The sequence below is a fragment of the Dermacentor variabilis genome, chromosome 4, assembly GCF_050947875.1.
Source record: "Dermacentor variabilis isolate Ectoservices chromosome 4, ASM5094787v1, whole genome shotgun sequence".
Classification (NCBI taxonomy): Eukaryota; Metazoa; Arthropoda; class Arachnida; order Ixodida; family Ixodidae; genus Dermacentor; species Dermacentor variabilis.
In genome coordinates, this window is record NC_134571.1 from 181,988,591 (window position 1) to 182,005,259 (window position 16,669).

Sequence of the window (16,669 nt, forward strand, 5' to 3'; positions counted from 1 at the left end):
CGACCGAGGAATAATTACAAACTCTGTCGTAATAACATGGCATCCCAAAAATACGCCAGCACTACACACACCAATAGGTCGCAACGGCTCACCACTGACTCCACAGAACTTTAAATATCCGTCCCATTTAAACAAAACCTTTCGCCCTAACACGTGTTTAAAAGAGACACTCATGACCGAAATTGTTGCGCCTGTGTCCACCAGAGCCATCACAGGGACATTATCTACAAGCACGCGAACTTTGTGTTTCAGCATCAACACAGGAGGTATTTCTGTCAGTAACACGTCTCCAGCGACCTCACCTCCATCGGCCGCGCTAGCTAGTTTTCCGGTGACGAAGGGGACGCGGTGCGACGCAGCGGTGAGGGAGAACGGGGAGCACGACGTTGCGGTGGGGGTGTCAAACTTCTGTCAGATGCTGGGGAGCGATTCCGGGAGCTGCTCGGCCAATACTCGTCGCCAGACGATACGTGTGCTGGCCACGGGGCACCGTGTGGCCGTTCGGAGGGCCGAGAAAACTCTGACGGCTGGCCATACCACGTGTTCATACGCTGGTTGCAAAACCGCGATATATGACCCGGGACACCACAGGAATAACACACCGGGAGAGGTCTAAACCTTGGTCATTCGTCGATGAAGCGGATATTATCATTTTCCCACGTGTAGTGGGTTGGTTCGTGGCGTGTGTCACGACGATACATCAGGCGTCGAGAAGGCGTGCGCTGAGTGCGTTGGTCATAGTGCGGAGTCGGCGGGCGTGTTTTCATCCTCGACTGTGGGGCTGCGCTGTTCTCCACGGCCGCTGCGGTAGCCATCGGTTGCCAAGGGGCCGAATGTGGCGCCGTCATAGCCTCACGTGACGTGTACACGCCATGGTGGTCAACAGTGGAGTGCAACAACCCTTCGCGGCGGGAAAGTTCCTCGCGGACAGTCTGTCGGATGGTCGAAGGAAGGTCGAGGCAAGGACTCGTGTCCACACTGGCAACTGTCGTAACGTTTGCCAACCGACCAAACTTTGGCGCAATCCGACGCATCTTGAGCGTTTCAAAAGTTCTGCAGTGCCGAATGACGTCGGACACAGAACTGAGGCTCTCCTTTCCAATTAGAAAATTGAACACATCCTTAGCCACTCCTTTCAGCAAATGCCCAACTTTATCTTCTTCCGACATACGAGCATTGACCACCTTGCACAGCTTCAACACTTCTTCGATGTATGTTGTGCATGTCTCACCTGGTAGCTGCGCCCGTTGCGACCGTGTCTGCTCCGCACGCTTCTTTTTGGCGACTGAGTCCCCAAAACACGCCTTTAACTCGTCAACAAAATGTTCCCACGTCGTAAGCGCGTCCTCGTGGTTCTCATACCACACGAGGGTGGTATCGGTCAGGGAGAACACCACGTTGGTGAGCTGAGCGGTTGCATCCCACCCGTTGGATTTGCTCACTCGTTTGTAGTGGACGAGCCACTCGTCGGCATCTTCCCCCACTTTGCCTCCGAAGGTGGGTGAAACTCGGTAGTATGGCAGCGGACTGCTAGGCGCTGCCCTCGGAGTGGCTCCTTCTTCTGGCATGTCGAAGATGGTCACGGCTGATGGCGGGAGGCCGGCAAGTCGACGGCTTCGACGAAGCTGCGGCAGTGATGGTTCCGTTGTTGTGAGCGATACAGAGCACCTCCACCACTTTGTTACGCGCGAAGGAGACTGTTTATAACCCTTACGGATGAAGGGGACCGTTTACTTTAGGTCGCGAAGGTGAGCGCAGGAGCGGTCAGCTGGTTTATCAACTGAGCGTCGTTCTCTTCTTTCTTCTTCCACTCGGGACCGCAAGCACGTTCACTGGTCTTCGTTTTCTTCATGCGTCACAATATATATATATATATATATATATATATATATATATATATATATATATATATATATATATATATATATATATATATATATATATATATATATATATATATATATATATATATATATATATATATATATATATATATACATTTAATCTATCAATTACTTCTTGGAACACTCGTCGTGATGTAGCACTTCTATTGCTTTATCACACGTATGTTCACGGACCGAGGCCATCACCAATAGCTTTGCAAGTTTCTCCATTCACCTCACGAAGATTGCATAATCATCTTTCTTTCCCGCGCATCTATGGCAAAACAGAGCTTTTAACTCATCTGCGCTTCCATGTGTCATCTGTTTGTGGAACGACCGTCCCGATATCTTGGTAGCTGAAGCTAACAAAGAAAAATTACGTCACGACACAAACATTCATTTCTTACTTAAAATAAAAACTTCTTGTCTGCGTTGCTCCTTGTATGCTTTTTTTCTTTTTATTTAAGAATTTTAGAGTTTGTGTACACTTGTGTCTTCGATGTATTATTAACAAAGCATTGTATAATTGTATAATTTTGTATAGCTTGCTCTTTGTACTGTGCAAAATTTTCTCCCCTTACCCAATGCCCGTTCTTCGGGCCTGTAAGGTATTTTGAATTTTATATATATATATATATATATATATATATATATATATATATATATATATATATATATATATATATATATATATATATATATATATATATGCATACGAGAGTTGAGAAACCGAGGGTCTCGGTGTATATATCTTATATATCGTTTTTTATCGTTCTTATAGTTTACCAACATCATGTTTGTGCGCTGTTCAGGGAAAACAAAAAGACATACACACACATGTCCTTTTCATTTCATTGATGAGTGCATAAACTTGAAGTTGATAAGACCTCAAACTAGTCGGCAAAAGTTTGTTAGCGACCCCATTTAACAGGCGCAGCACGTTGATACCATGGATCCCAGGCTCCACGAAGGCAGAAGGAAAGCTAGGGCCGAATACATAGAAAAGACAGTGGCTAGAGAAGAGAACACTCTCTTCACGGACGCGAGCATAAGTTTAATAGGAAGCGAGGCAAAGGCCATCGCGGTAGTAATGAACAAGGAGGAAAAGCTTGTCTCGTGCGTCTCGGCCGAGATACGGAGCGTAGATGAAGCCCAGGAAATCGCCGTGGCGCTGGCGGCGATGCAAGGATATAGGGAGAATAAATCGCTAAATATTCTCACAGACTCGAAAAAGACTTGTCGCAACTACATGAGGGGCAGAATATGCAAAACTGCCCTCAGGATCCTCAGAGGGGGTAACCCCTCGGAGGAGGCGAAAATCAAACACAATCTGATCTGGATACCTGGACACGAGGGCATAAGGGGTAACGAGGCGGCGGACGGTCTAGCTCGAGCTAATAGATTCCGGGCTGGGCAGCAGCAGGAGTACCGCGCTAGTTACGCCGGGATCCTCAGTGACAATTATTCGGAATTACTGCAACGCTACAGGGGGACTAGATTCAAGTACCCACCGCCCCATAAAGCGCTGACGAAGGAGGAAGCAACGGGCTGGCGTAGGATCCAGACAAACACCTTCCCCAACCTTTTCATATTCAACAAGATGTTCCCAACGCAGTATAGGGACACCTGCCCCTGGTGCGGGGCTACACCAACACTCTATCACATAACTTGGGAGTGCGAACGAAACGACGCATTCCGCGATCATAAACCCCCGAGCGCGGAGCATTGGGAGAGCCGGCTCGTCAGCTGCGAACTCGCCGTCCAAAGAAGGATGGTGGAGCACGCTAGGGACGCGGCCAAACTCAGTGGAGCCCTGGACTGAGGGACCACCCGCGCTGAAGAGGCTTCCCTTCGACGAGAAGACAGCGTGAAGAAGAGAAGACCTCGATCCGCGAGAATTCCATTTTATAATTCAATAAATGTTTTTCTCTCTCTCTCTCTCTCTCTACGGCTCATCAAATTATCATGTCGGAACTTCAGAGTTTTGAATGTCTGAGCAATATTGACATCTCAGTTGATATACCCTAAGGCTATGGGTAATTCACGAATCAGTTGTGCTAGGTAATCTATTTCCAGGTGCGACTATTGAAGGCATTACAAATGCAACTCAAAATTTTGGATGGCTCGACCAATCGCCTTAGCGCGCATCGGTTAGCTCTCGGGCAACTTGAATAAAGCGGAACCCCGGGGTGCGCGGACGCTACTTGTTGCGGATGGCATTTAAATGGCCTGAAGAGACCCACCTACAGGATCGCCACATTTCCTGACTTATCTTGCGGATAACTTTTAACGCGTGAGTGCAAAAAAATGCTCTGCTTTCTAGTGGTATTCGGATTTGAGGAATGGTAACTTGCAGATAAGTGTTTCAAATAGCCCAGTTACTTTTCGCATGCGCTTTTTGAAAATCTCAGATGTAGTCTACATTTCTTCATTTATCCCCAGAGAGCTTCGTTAAGCAGTACAATCAGCGCAGCACACGTGAATGCGAATGAATGGTGTTTTGAGAATTTCATTCGTGCACGGGCAGCCGCTGCCGTTCTCTAAGCAGCTTTAGAACAATACTTGGGCCTGCCCACTCATTAAAAAAGCCGTCCAGTCTCACTAATGTTCTCATTGTCCTGCAATCACATTGCTCCGAAATATTCCCATGTCTGTGCAGTCGACGGCGGCGTTCATCTTCCCTTCCCTGCTCCAAGCTATTGTACGTGTGATGCGACGCACAGGACGGGATCTGCCAAGTATGCGAGCGATCGCCGTCGGCGGCAGCATGGTCTCGACCGCAACAGCCGAGGCAGTGCATGGATGTTTCAGTGGTCTCAAGGTACTGCAGAAGGTCTACGGAATGACAGAATCGTGTGCTCTTGTCACTTGTCAATCAAAGACAGGCGAGACCCACAACACTGCTGATGTTGGTGTTCCCTTAAGCAATTTCCAGATAAAGGTAGGTTATTCTTGATACATTTTGTGGCAACCAAAAACTTTTTGCTTCATCTTGAGCTCATATCCTACAAAGGGCAGGCATTTAGGTAAAAATAGCAGTGCGATAAACCAAATGCAGCGAACGCCTCTGATAACAAAAAAAAAGAACTGATACGCCCGGTGGGAATGTAACTTTAACCAATAATTTAACAATAGCATTGTCTGTCGTAATTTGTTCAATATTGCTGTCGGGTAACACCTAATTTATATATACAAGAAAAACGGAGGCACCTGTTTGACCTCTCATGTTGCCTCATTTATGTAACATCCACAAATAGTTGCTGTTTGCAAAAGTATTCAGCAGTTAACGTGAGCGATGTATGCGAGTGAGTGGTTGCGTTATTCGGACGTGCAAAGCAGCGAAGGCTAACGCAGGTTACCACATCACTATAGCTGTACCTCTCGCACAATTCCGGTACCGAAAATGACATGACGGTGCGCTAAATTCTCGCTTCCGTTACGTTGCAGTGCTACGACGCCAGAAATCTCAAGATGCAAATGTTCTGTCTGAATTTCAAGCTTACTAAAATGAAGCGCTGCAGAATTCTGTAATGCGAGGCTAGACACAGCTATGTACATGAAAATGATTAATACTGCTACCACAGCGGCAACCTGACCATTCTTTCGTCAGTCAAGATCAAGGCCATCTTCGATTAAAAAATACTTGTTTTTGCGAGCTCTATCTTATATGTATTGGTTGCGCACTGTGAGGCAAAAAGTAAGCAAAAAAATGAAAGAGAATGCATGAAAATATTTTGTACATAGGAGGAGCTGAAATCTACGCGAGTAGGTTAGGATTAGTGTAGCGTTGAAAAAAAGCAGCGGTGTATAATACCTTCGCAACAGTGCTTTAAAATTAGCACGTATGTCAAACTTTTTTAGCCTTTTAGCGCAGCTCAGAAAGAGCAAAAAAGAAAGGAGGGGTGTAATGAAAGGGACCGGAAAACAGAGTGAGCGCTACTCTGTTTCTATTCCCTTTCATTACCCCTGCCTCCTTCCTTTTTTGCTCTTTCTGAGCTGCGCTACAAGCCTAAAAAGTATTGACATACCAACTCGCCCAAACTGCCACGCTTTTGACGTATCTCAAGATTTCCTTGGGAAGCTCAAGCATTTGTACTGTTCAATCCCCATTGAAACGTGAAATTTCCGCTTTGCTTTCTGTATCAATCAAGTGACAATTATATTGTTTGTTAGTTTTATACGTACAGGCAAAATACATAGAAAAGTAGCTGAGAGGCTCTCAATGTTTGCTTTTTTGAGCCTTTATAGAGGAAGTTGTGCAATCGTTCAGCTATTTTTTTACAGTAACTATTGCCCTATTCATCTGTAAATGAAACGAAAAGACTGGAGAGACATTGGAACTTATATGTCGAAATGTAGGTTTATACAATTTGTGATTGAACATTTGCATACTCTAAGTGTCTTCTAGAGTTTATTTCCTAATAAAAAAGTCGGGAAATAATCTAAAACATTGCACGAAATGTTATAAAAGAGCGAGCCATGATATTGTTTTTTAACACATTCCTATATAGAATATTCGACACACGAATAATAATGCAATGTATGTGGATGATGCGCTGTTATGCAGCAATAAATCATGCAGTGATTTGTAATAGGCATCACAAACGCTGTCGCGTTATGAAATTTCAAGTATTGTACCACGAATAAAACCCTGAAGGCTACCAGGATTCACAAGTTTGTGTTACTTTTTAGCGATTCCTGCAAAACTTGATTGACGGATACATTATATTCCTCACATAAGTTCGCAATATTGTTGCAGGAAAAAGCAGGCCCACGAGGGTGAAATAGTGTATATTTACAACTGGGATATATGGCGTTCAAACAACGGCCAGTATTCGTCACCTACTTCTTTCAATTCATCTTAACGTCACCCTCCCTGCGGGGTTAGCTCTGTCCCGGTGCAAGTTATAGAGCCTCATTTAATGGGGGGACATAGAGCTTGAGCCTGGTGGCATGGACAACATAGCTGGTAACGTTGGGAGGCACTGAAGGCTGACCGACTGGGGCAATCTCGTATGTGATGTCGGACAGTTGACGTAAGATCTGGTACGGACCAGAATAACAGGAAAGTAGTTTTTTCAACAAGCCGAAGCGACGTGAAGGCGTCCAGAGAAGAACAAGGGAACTAGGTGAAAAATGGTGGTCTCGGTGCCGAAGGTCGTAGCGTCCCTTTTGAGAAGCTTGCGAGACTGTGAGGCGACGACGGGTGACCTCTTGGGCCTGGGATGGCTAAGGCAGTAGCATCGCGAGCGTAACCAGTGCTGGGTGATTGTACTGTGGAAGGTAGCAACGTGTCGAAGGGCGAGGTGGGGTCGCGGCCATACAAAAGGTAAAAATGGTGAAAATCCGACAGTTTTATGACGGAACGAGTAGTATGCAAAACTGATGTATGGTAATGCGACGTCCCAGTCACGGCGATCGTCGGAAACATACATTGCCATCATTTCAGTTAGTGTGCGGCTGAGTCACTCGGTGAGGCCGTTCGTTTCAGGGTGGTACGCGGCAGCAAGCTAGTGTTCGGAAGAACAGGAGTGGAGCAAATCATCGACGACCTTTGATCGAAAGCAGCGGCCGCGATCCATGAGCAATTGGCACGGGGCGCTGGAGTGCAGGATGACGTCGTATATTAGGAAGTCGGCGACATGTGCAGCGCAGCTGGTTGGCATCGCTCGTGCGATGGCATATCTCGTGGCATAATCTGTTTCTAGAGCAATCAATTTCTTTCCTTTAATGGAAATTGGAAAGGGGCCAAGGACGTCGAGGCAAACACGGAAGAAAGGCTGTGTAGGGATATCAATTGGTTGAAGCAAACCAGCAGGGGGCATAGCAGGCGCCTTACGGCGCTGACACAGGTCGCAACAGACGACAAAATGGCGTACAGAGCGATGAATGCAGGGCACTGCAGGCGGTCGTAACTACGAGTGATGCTGCCGAGATGCCGAACAGTAGGAGCGTCGTGAAGTTGCTGGAGCACGGCTAGTCAAAGGACCTTGGGAACGACTAGGAGGAGCTCCGGGCCATCAGGACGGGTCATTCGGCGAGGAGCATAGGCATTCCATGAGTGTTCGAAGAACAGGCTCTTGGTGTTGCTCGTCGCCAATATGGAGGAAGCCGGCGAGGGACAGAATACTGATGTCAGAGTCGACATTGGTATCGTGCGGTTCATCCATGGGATTGACTGGCAGGCAGTCAGCGTCTGTATGCAGGCGCCCTGATTCATACATAATAGGAAATGTATATTCTTGCAGACGCAATGCCCATCCTGCTAGTCGTCCAGTGGGGTCCTTCAAAGAGGAGAGCTATGGTCGAAATTTCGCGACCACGCATACGAGCGCGTGACATTCGCTCTCAGTAATGGAGTAATTTCGTTCGGGCGTGGAAAGAAGGCGGCTGGGGTAAGCGATGACACGGTCTTCGCCCTGTTGACGCTGAGCGAGGACAGCGGCGATGCCATGACCACTTGCGTCAGTTCGTACTTCAGTGGGCGCAGAAGGGTCAAAGTGTGACAGAATCGGGAAAGTTGTAAGCCGCTCAATCAGGGTAGAGAAGGCTGCAGGGGTGCCCAAGAGAAAGTAACATCTCTCTGAAGAAGGTCAGTCAGAGGGCGAGCGATGTTGGCAAATTTGTTCAGAAATCGCCAGAAATAAGAACATAAGCCAGGAAAACTAGAAACATCGTTTGTTTAACAAGGTACATGAAAATTTCGCACGGCGTGAACTTTCTGTGGATAAGGTTGCATTCCGGTGGCGCTTAGGAAATGCCCAAGCATGTCAATTTCACGGCAACCGAAATGGCGCTTGGTGGAGTTTAGCTAAAGGCCAACCCTGAGAAACACGGAGAGTATGGTCGTGAGGCACCGCAGCTGGCTCTCAAAGTTCGGCAAAAACACAATCATATAGTCGAGGTAACAGAGGCACGAAGACCACTTCAAGCAGAGCAAGAGAATCCATCATGCGCTCGAATGTAGCTGGCGCATTGCATAGTCCAAAGGGCATGGCTTTAAATTGGTACAGACGTCCATTGTGCCGAAGGTGGTTTTCTCGCGGTCCATCTCGTCGACGCTAATCGGCCAATAGCCGGAGCGGATGTCAATTGATGGAAAGTATTGGTATCCATGAATGCAGCCAAGAGCGTAATCAATGTAAGGCAGGGAATAAACGTCCTTTTTTGTTATCTTGATCAGGTGACGGTAGTCAACGCAGAAGCGCCACGAGTTGTCTTTTTTCTTTACTGAAACAACCGGTGATGCCTATGGGCTACTGGAAGGTTAGGTGTTGTCTGGTTCGTCATCATGTATGATGATGATGATGTATGATGGCCCTTTCCGCTGCGGGGACACGATATGCCCGCCTATGAATGGGGCGGGCATCACCGGTGTTGATGCGATACGTGACAACAGATATCATGCCCAGTGGACGGTCGTCCAAATGAAAGATATCCCGATAAGATTACAGGAGGCGACGAGGAGCCGTTGTTCGTTCTGAGGGAAGGTCAGGGGCAATCATCCAACAAACATCGTCTGAAGGCGTCGAGCACGAACGGGTGGGTGACAAAGGTCCGTTGGTACTGAGGAAGGATTCATAGGTCAAAGAAGAAATCTCACATTCTTCCCAAGGAGTGATAGGCGCTATAGCCATAGCGTGTGACAACACATGCGACGACAATCCAAAATTCAGGGTGGGCACGCAGTGCAGTTTTCGCGGATCCGAATTAAGGTACTCGGTAGGACAATATCGCGCGACAAAACCACGTCAGTAATGCGGCGACACGACCTACTCGTCATCAGGTACGGGAGGAGAGGGCGTCAGGAGGACGTTTGGAGCCGCCTGTGGAGACAGCCTTGCAAACTCAACAGAACATACGCTGTGTGGAGCACAAGTTGTTGCATCGGCAGGAAGTGGCAGATCCAACTGTACAACACGTGCGAAGAACTCAATTTGGGCAGAGCATTTCGAAAGGAAGTCGAGGCCGAGAATTAGGTAGAGAGGACCGTGCTCAAGGACGATAAATAAAACAATGGTATGATGGCCCCCAATGGTCACACGTGCTTTGCACATTCCAAGAACAGGTGAAGTACTCGCATGATCGGCGACTCCCACAGTGCACGGTACGGCGGGGGTCAGAACCTTTTCCGGCCTTCGGCGGAGAGCATCGCTCATAACAGAAAGCTGCGCTTCTGTGTCAACGAGAGATGGAACAGGAACGCCTTCAACTTAAATGTCCAGTAGGTTTCGGCGTGTAGGCGGGGTCAACAGAGGATTTGTGGGCATGGTAGAAATTGCAGCTTCACTTCCGGGAGCCGCACCGCCTAGCTTCCCGAAGTGAAGCGACCGGTTGCAGACGGAGACGAACAACGGTAAACGAGAGGCAAACGGGACCTACAACCTTGAGGAGACGGGGAGCGACTTGATCTTGGTGGAGCAACGTCGGCGTTGATGCTCCTAGTCGGCGTATAGGGCGAGAAAGTACAATTGTCTGGCACTTGGTGGTAGTGACACGGAGACGATTACCGAGGAGGCGAGGACCAGTGGTTGCGGCTATGACGGGCAATGAGTTCAATAGCCAAACAGTTGAAATAGATGGGCATATCATCCGCTGTGCGAGTCAGCTAGGTTGTGACTGAGTGGCGGAAAGCTTTGCGTCTGAGAGCAAACCGCACAAGAAATCTGGTAGGTGTTTGTATGGGGGACCGAGCCGAACGATGGAATGGCCAAACTTGCTATTTCATCCTGGACGCTCGCTTGTATAAGAGAGATAGCGGGCCCGCTTTCCCGACAGTCGGGATGAACTGGAGCGGGAGCCATGGCCTCAAGCTCACGGTGAACTATTCGCGTTATATCTTGCGGTCCTGTTGGCTGATCGAACCACGGCGGGTCTTGGGAAGAAGATGTCGCGGCGGTATTGGGCAATCTTTCGAAAGTTTGAGCGACGCGACGGCCCTTCGCTTGTTCGAATTGCCGGCACTCCTTTATAATTGCATACACAGTGGCATACTCCTTACACATCAGGAGATTGAAGGCATCGTCTGCAATACCTTTTAGTATGTGACCAATCTTGTCTGCCTCGGTAATGTTGTTATCAGCCTTGCGACAGAGGGCAGCGCATCCTGTATGTACACGACATAGGATTGTGTGGACGTCTGAGCGGGGCACGCAAGCAATCTTTTTGCTGCCAGCTGACGACCGACAGGTCTGCCAAACAGGTCTCGCATTTTTTCGTTGCACACATGCCAGCTCTCTAGGTCAGCTTCATGTGTAACGCGCCATTGCTTCGCAGTTTCTCTCAGATAAAATATCACGTTTGCTAGCATCATTGTTGGATCCCACCTGTTGTTCTCGCACACTCGCTCGTACATGTAAGCCAGTCCTCGGCGTCGGCGTTGTCGATGACACAATATGTCCCCGGGTCCCGCGGATGCGTGAGGATGACCGCTGACACGGGCTGTTGAGGAGTTGTCACTTGTGTGGCTGAACAAACGTACACTCGCTTGTGTCGGTTGATTTTCCATTGTGGCGGCAGGGAGATTCCGTCCGCTGCAAAGTTCCGTGATTGTACCCCGCACCTTCCACCAAAATGTTGCAGCAAGAAAGCAGACCCACGAGTGTAAAATAATGTACGTATACAACTGATGTATATGACATTCAGACAGCGGCCAGTCTTCGTCTTCCTTTAATTCATGTCACCTTCTTCTTTCCCTTGACCGTAATAATACTGCCTCGGGGCAACATTAGTAGGTCTATTTATAGGGTGCTTAAAATTGCGGCAATGCTGCGTTTACAATATGACTGCCTGAACCAGTCGCACGCTCTTCTCGGTAAATCGTCTCCCTTGTTAATAGCCCGCCTCTCTTGAACGCCATGGTTCACTGCTCCTTAATATAACGCCCGAGTACGAAAGCCCTCGACTCGGCTGTGGCGTTTATGGTGTTGAAATCGTGGTGGAGGTTTCCGCTTATCCTCTTGGACAATACCAGTGGCCACAGCGGCAAATGATGAGCGATATTCCAGCGGGGATATATCGTAGTTTACGACACAGACCTGGTGCAGGATCTCTGAAGGCACTGCGTAGCGCGTGAGCAGTTTTTTTCTGACTCGTTCATGCGGCGGCATGGTGTGCAGAGATCCTGAAGGCAAATCAACGACGTCCCGGTGGCGGCTGTCGTGCCTCGTGTTTTGTGCAACATGTGAGTTCATGAGCCACGTGCAGGCAATCTGGTGAGCTGTGTGCACCAGGAAGGAAGATGTCGCGATCATATTCTCTTGGAATGTTGGTCTCGGCTGGAAGGAGCGGGTAACAGGACAACGTTGGGCGAAGACGCACAGAAAATAAGATGGAGAACAGTAAGATAAAATGGAGAGCAGGAAGAATTATATGCTAATCATTTGTAACACAACTTGTGCCACTGTTGTTTGGAGAAACCTGGATTGATAGCCTCCCCGTGAACGTGAAACTGAGCCACTAACGTAGTCGATTGGTCAGTGGGTGAGATGGGGTAGGACGGCAGAACGGAACCGAAGAGATGTTAGACATCAGGAGACAAGAACATGCGGCCGCGATCAGGTAGGAGCTGGCTCAGCTCGCCGTGATGTAGAATCACGTCATACCGCAGATTATACGTTACGTGAGCAGTGCATTCGGTCGGCAATGCTCACGGGATAGCGAAACACGTTGTGCATTGAGTCATGGCATTGACACATTTGTTGCAAGTCTTAAACGTAGAGAAAGGGCCTATGAGGTCGGTGTCGACGGTAAAGAACGGCTCGGAAGGGACATCGACAGGGTGTAGGCGTACGGCGGAAAGTACAAAAGGACGTTTGTGGCACTGACAGAGCGCAAAGGCAGAAATGTAGAACCGGGCCAGTAGATTTGGTATCGTACTCGGTCGTAGGTATGGGAGACACCGAGGTAACTGACAGGGCGTGCTGAATAACTTGTACTCGAAGATGTCGAGGTGGAACGAGCAAGAGTTCCGGGCGTTGAGGGAGAAAGTTGCGTCGTCACAGAACGCCGTCGCGGTCTATGAATGCGCTAATAGCGATTTAAGGATGCACGAAAGCTACTTGACTGATGAGGAGACTTCATTAGTTTTCGCATGATTTTTCGTTGCGAATGTCGAGCAAATTTGAAATCGTGGGGACTCCAGCATCGGTGTCATGGGTACCATTGTCTGAACTGTGGTATGGGGGAAGGAAAGATAGTGGGCATTCGTGTGTAAGCAGCCAGGTTTGTACAGAAGAGTAAAGTATGTTCCTGAAGCTGCAGTGCCCGCCAACCCAGTCATCCTGTCGGTTCTTTCAGCGTCGAGAGTCAGCAAAGGGCATGTTTATGAGTGATAACGACAATTTGTTGGCAAAATAGGCCAGGGCGTAGCTGGATATTGCTCAAGCTAAAGCCAGGCACTCCCGTTCCGGGATAGAATATTTACGCTCTTTGGACGAGAGAAGGTGGCTAGCGTATGAGCTTAAGTGCTGTGAATTGTTCTGCTCTGTAACGATAACAGCTCCGGTTGCATGGCTGCTGGCATTTTTCTGAATTTCAGTAGCAGCAGATGGGTCTTAGGGGCAACTGTTAGCAAGTACAACAAAGCTTCCGACATCTGCTGTGGATGGCTGTACAGGAAAGTTGGGGACGGCGCCAGTCGTTTAAGGGTACGGTTGAACTCCTGCGATGCTGAGAAGGTCGCCGACAACATTATTCCGGCGTCGTCCTCAGCAGCGTTCCAGGTGATCTCTTTAATTAAAGCAGCTGTTTTATGCTTTAAAACAGGACACAAATCACTAAAAACAGAGTGTTTACTGCATTAGAACAGATGTACATATAAATATATATATATATATATATTTATATATATTGTCACGGTACAACGCGGACAGAAGACAGGGAGACGATCAAGAACAACAGGACAAGCTGTTCAAAAACAAACGGAACCAATGCACGCCTTCTTCGTCCTCTCCAGAATCTCAACCACTCACTAGACGGAGTCCGTTATTGCCCCCAGCGTCGTTGTCTTCTAAGTAGAATATACGAGTCATTTGTCCCTACCTAAAAGAGCATCGCCCCCATGCTAAACCAGAAATGTCACTCGCGGAAGAGTCTCTCACATAGTTATTTACTCAAATACGGCTTCATGCGGACAACGTGCACAAGTTCATGACAATGCGTGCGGCGCCGCGTACAACTGGCACTATCGGGGACGACCTCGTACGTGACATCACTGAGTCGGCGCAATACTCGATATGGTCCGAAGTATCGTCTTAACAGCTTCTCGTGGGGGCCTCGTTTCTGTATGGGTGTCCAAACCCATACTCTGTTGCCGACGTCATAGACGGCCATTGGACGGTTAAGATTATAGAGCCCTGAGTCGTAGTCTTGCTGCTGGCAGATCCGCAAGCGTGCGAGCTGCCTAGCCTCTTCTGCGCAAAGCGTAAACACATCGGCGTCCGTATCAGTGTCGTCAAACTCGTGTGGAAGCATTGCATCCAACTTCGTTCGTACATCCCGTCCGTGAACAAGGGGGAACGGAGTCACGCGCGTCGTCTCTTGTTTCGCCGTGTTATATGCAAAGGTGATGTAAGGTAGGATGTCGTCCCAAATTTTCTGTTCAACATCCACGTACATGGAGAGCATGTCTTCAATTGTTTTGTTTAGGCGTTCTGTTAATCTGTTGGTTTGTGGATGGTAGGCGGTTGACTTCAGTTGAGACATTCCACTTAGCAGCAAGACGGGATCTAACAGTGCAGCCGTGAATGCGGTTCCTCGGTCTGTTATTACAACGGTTGGTGCGCCGTGCCGCAACACAACATGCCCAATGAAAAAGCGCGCCACCTCGGCTGCTGTACTTCTCTGGATTGCCTTTATTTCAGCGTAACGTGTGAGATACTCGGTTGCGACGACAACAAAGCAATTTTCTGCAGTAGAAGTAGAAAGTGGGCCCAATATATCCATTCCGATTTGGTCAAATGGTCTTCGTGGAACCTGGACGAGTTGTAGGTGGCCGGCTGGTTTTGACGGAGGCGACTTGCGCCTCTGGCAGTCTAGGCAAGTGCGAACGTAATGTTTCACGGTGGTGGTATGTCTCGGCCAGTAGTACCTCTGCTTCACTCTGGCCAGGGTTCTCTTGTAGCCTCAGTGACCAGAAGTCACCTCGTTGTGACAGGCTTCAAGTACTTCCGTACGAAGAGCTGCAGGAATGACGAGCAGATAGGGGGACCCGGTCGAAGAAAAGTTTCTTTTGTAAATTATTTTTGCCCGCAAACAAAACGACAACAGTTCTCTTCGAAAACTCTAGGCGGTTGCGCAGATCTGCCCTCTAAGTTATTGATGAGTTCAAGCTACTCATGGTCGTCCCGTTGTTGTTGTGCGATGGTGGATGTGTCCAGAACACAAAGAAATGCCGAGTGGTCTTCGAGTGGAGCGGATGACTTTATCGGTGATCGAGACAGGCAGTCAGCATCCGTATGTGGTTTCCTCGATTTGAACTTGACTGGCATGTCAAACACTTGCAACCTTAGGCTCCAACGCGCCAGTAGTTGCGAAGGATCTTTAAAGTTGGTGAACCAACAGACTGAATGGTGGTCGCTTATAACTGTGAAGTGGCGGTCATACAAATATGGGCGCAATTTCATAACCGCCCACACTGCCCGCCGTGGTTGCTCAGTGGATATGGTGTTAGGTTGCGGAGCACGAGGTAGCGGGATCGAATCCCGGCCACGGCGGCCGTATTTAGATGGAGGCGAAATGCGAAAACACCCGTGTACTTAGATTTTAGGCGCACGTTAAAGAACCCCAGGTGGTCGAAATTTCCGGAGTCCTCCACTACGGCGTGCCTCATAACCAGAAAATGGTTTTGGCACGCAAAACCCAATAATTTAGTTTTTTTTCATAACCGCCCACACTTTGGCGAGGCATTCTTTCACAGTTGTGGAATAATTAGCCTCTGTGCGTGAGAGTGTTCTAATTGCATAGGCAAGTACTCTTTATGTGCCCTCCTGCTGTTGCACAAGAACAGCTCCCAAGCCAACATTGCTTGCATCAGTGTGGTGCAATGTAGAGCGGTCTCACCAAAGTGAGCAAGCTCTGGAGTTGCTTGGAGACATTACCGCAAGTCGTTGAATGCACCTTCCTCTTCGTAGCCCCATACGAAAGCAACGTCGTTTCTCATCAGGCGAGTTAACGACGACGCAATGTGAGCGAAGTCTGCAATAAACCGCCGGTAATAGGCACAGAAGCCGAGGAAGCGCCTGACAGCCATTTTATTGGATGGTACGGGAGACTGTGCGGTGGCGGAAATTTTTTCGGGATCCTGGCGGACACCCGCGTGGCTGACGACGTGACCAAAAAACTGTAGTTCCGCAAAGGCAAAGTGGCACTGCTCCGGTTTCAGGGTAAGGACGCCAGTGCGGATGGACTGCAGAAGCGCTTTAAGGCGTTCGAGATGTTCTTCAAATGTTGCGGAGAACACGATGACATCGTCGAGGTATACTAAGCAGGTTTTGCACTTCAGGCCTGAAAGCACAGTGTCCATGAGGCGTTGGAACGAAGCAGGGGCAGAGCACAAGCCGAAAGGCAAGACCTTAAATTCATGTAGGCCGTCTTGTGTCACAAAAGCAGTTTTTTCACGGCCTCTCGGGTCTACCTCGATTTGCCGAATATCCGCTTTTTAAATTCATTGAAGATAATTAGCGCGCTTGTCGAAGCCTGTCGAGCGAATCGTCTATACGGGGAAGCGGGTACACATGTTTCTTTGTGACCTGATTTAGTTTTCGGTGGTCCACACAGAAACGCAA

The 16,669-nt window shown here is 48.5% G+C and overlaps 1 protein-coding gene across 3 annotated transcripts in view; it reads left to right on the plus strand.

The window, feature by feature from the left end:
• LOC142579982 (uncharacterized) overlaps positions 1–16,669 on the plus strand; it is a 153,190-nt gene that overhangs the window by 91,228 nt on the left and 45,293 nt on the right. For all 3 annotated transcript variants that reach the window (XM_075690680.1, XM_075690681.1, XM_075690682.1), the window contains one exon: positions 4,543–4,824. In XM_075690680.1, the coding sequence (XP_075546795.1) occupies positions 4,543–4,824 (282 nt within the window). The remainder of the gene's footprint in view (positions 1–4,542; positions 4,825–16,669) is intronic.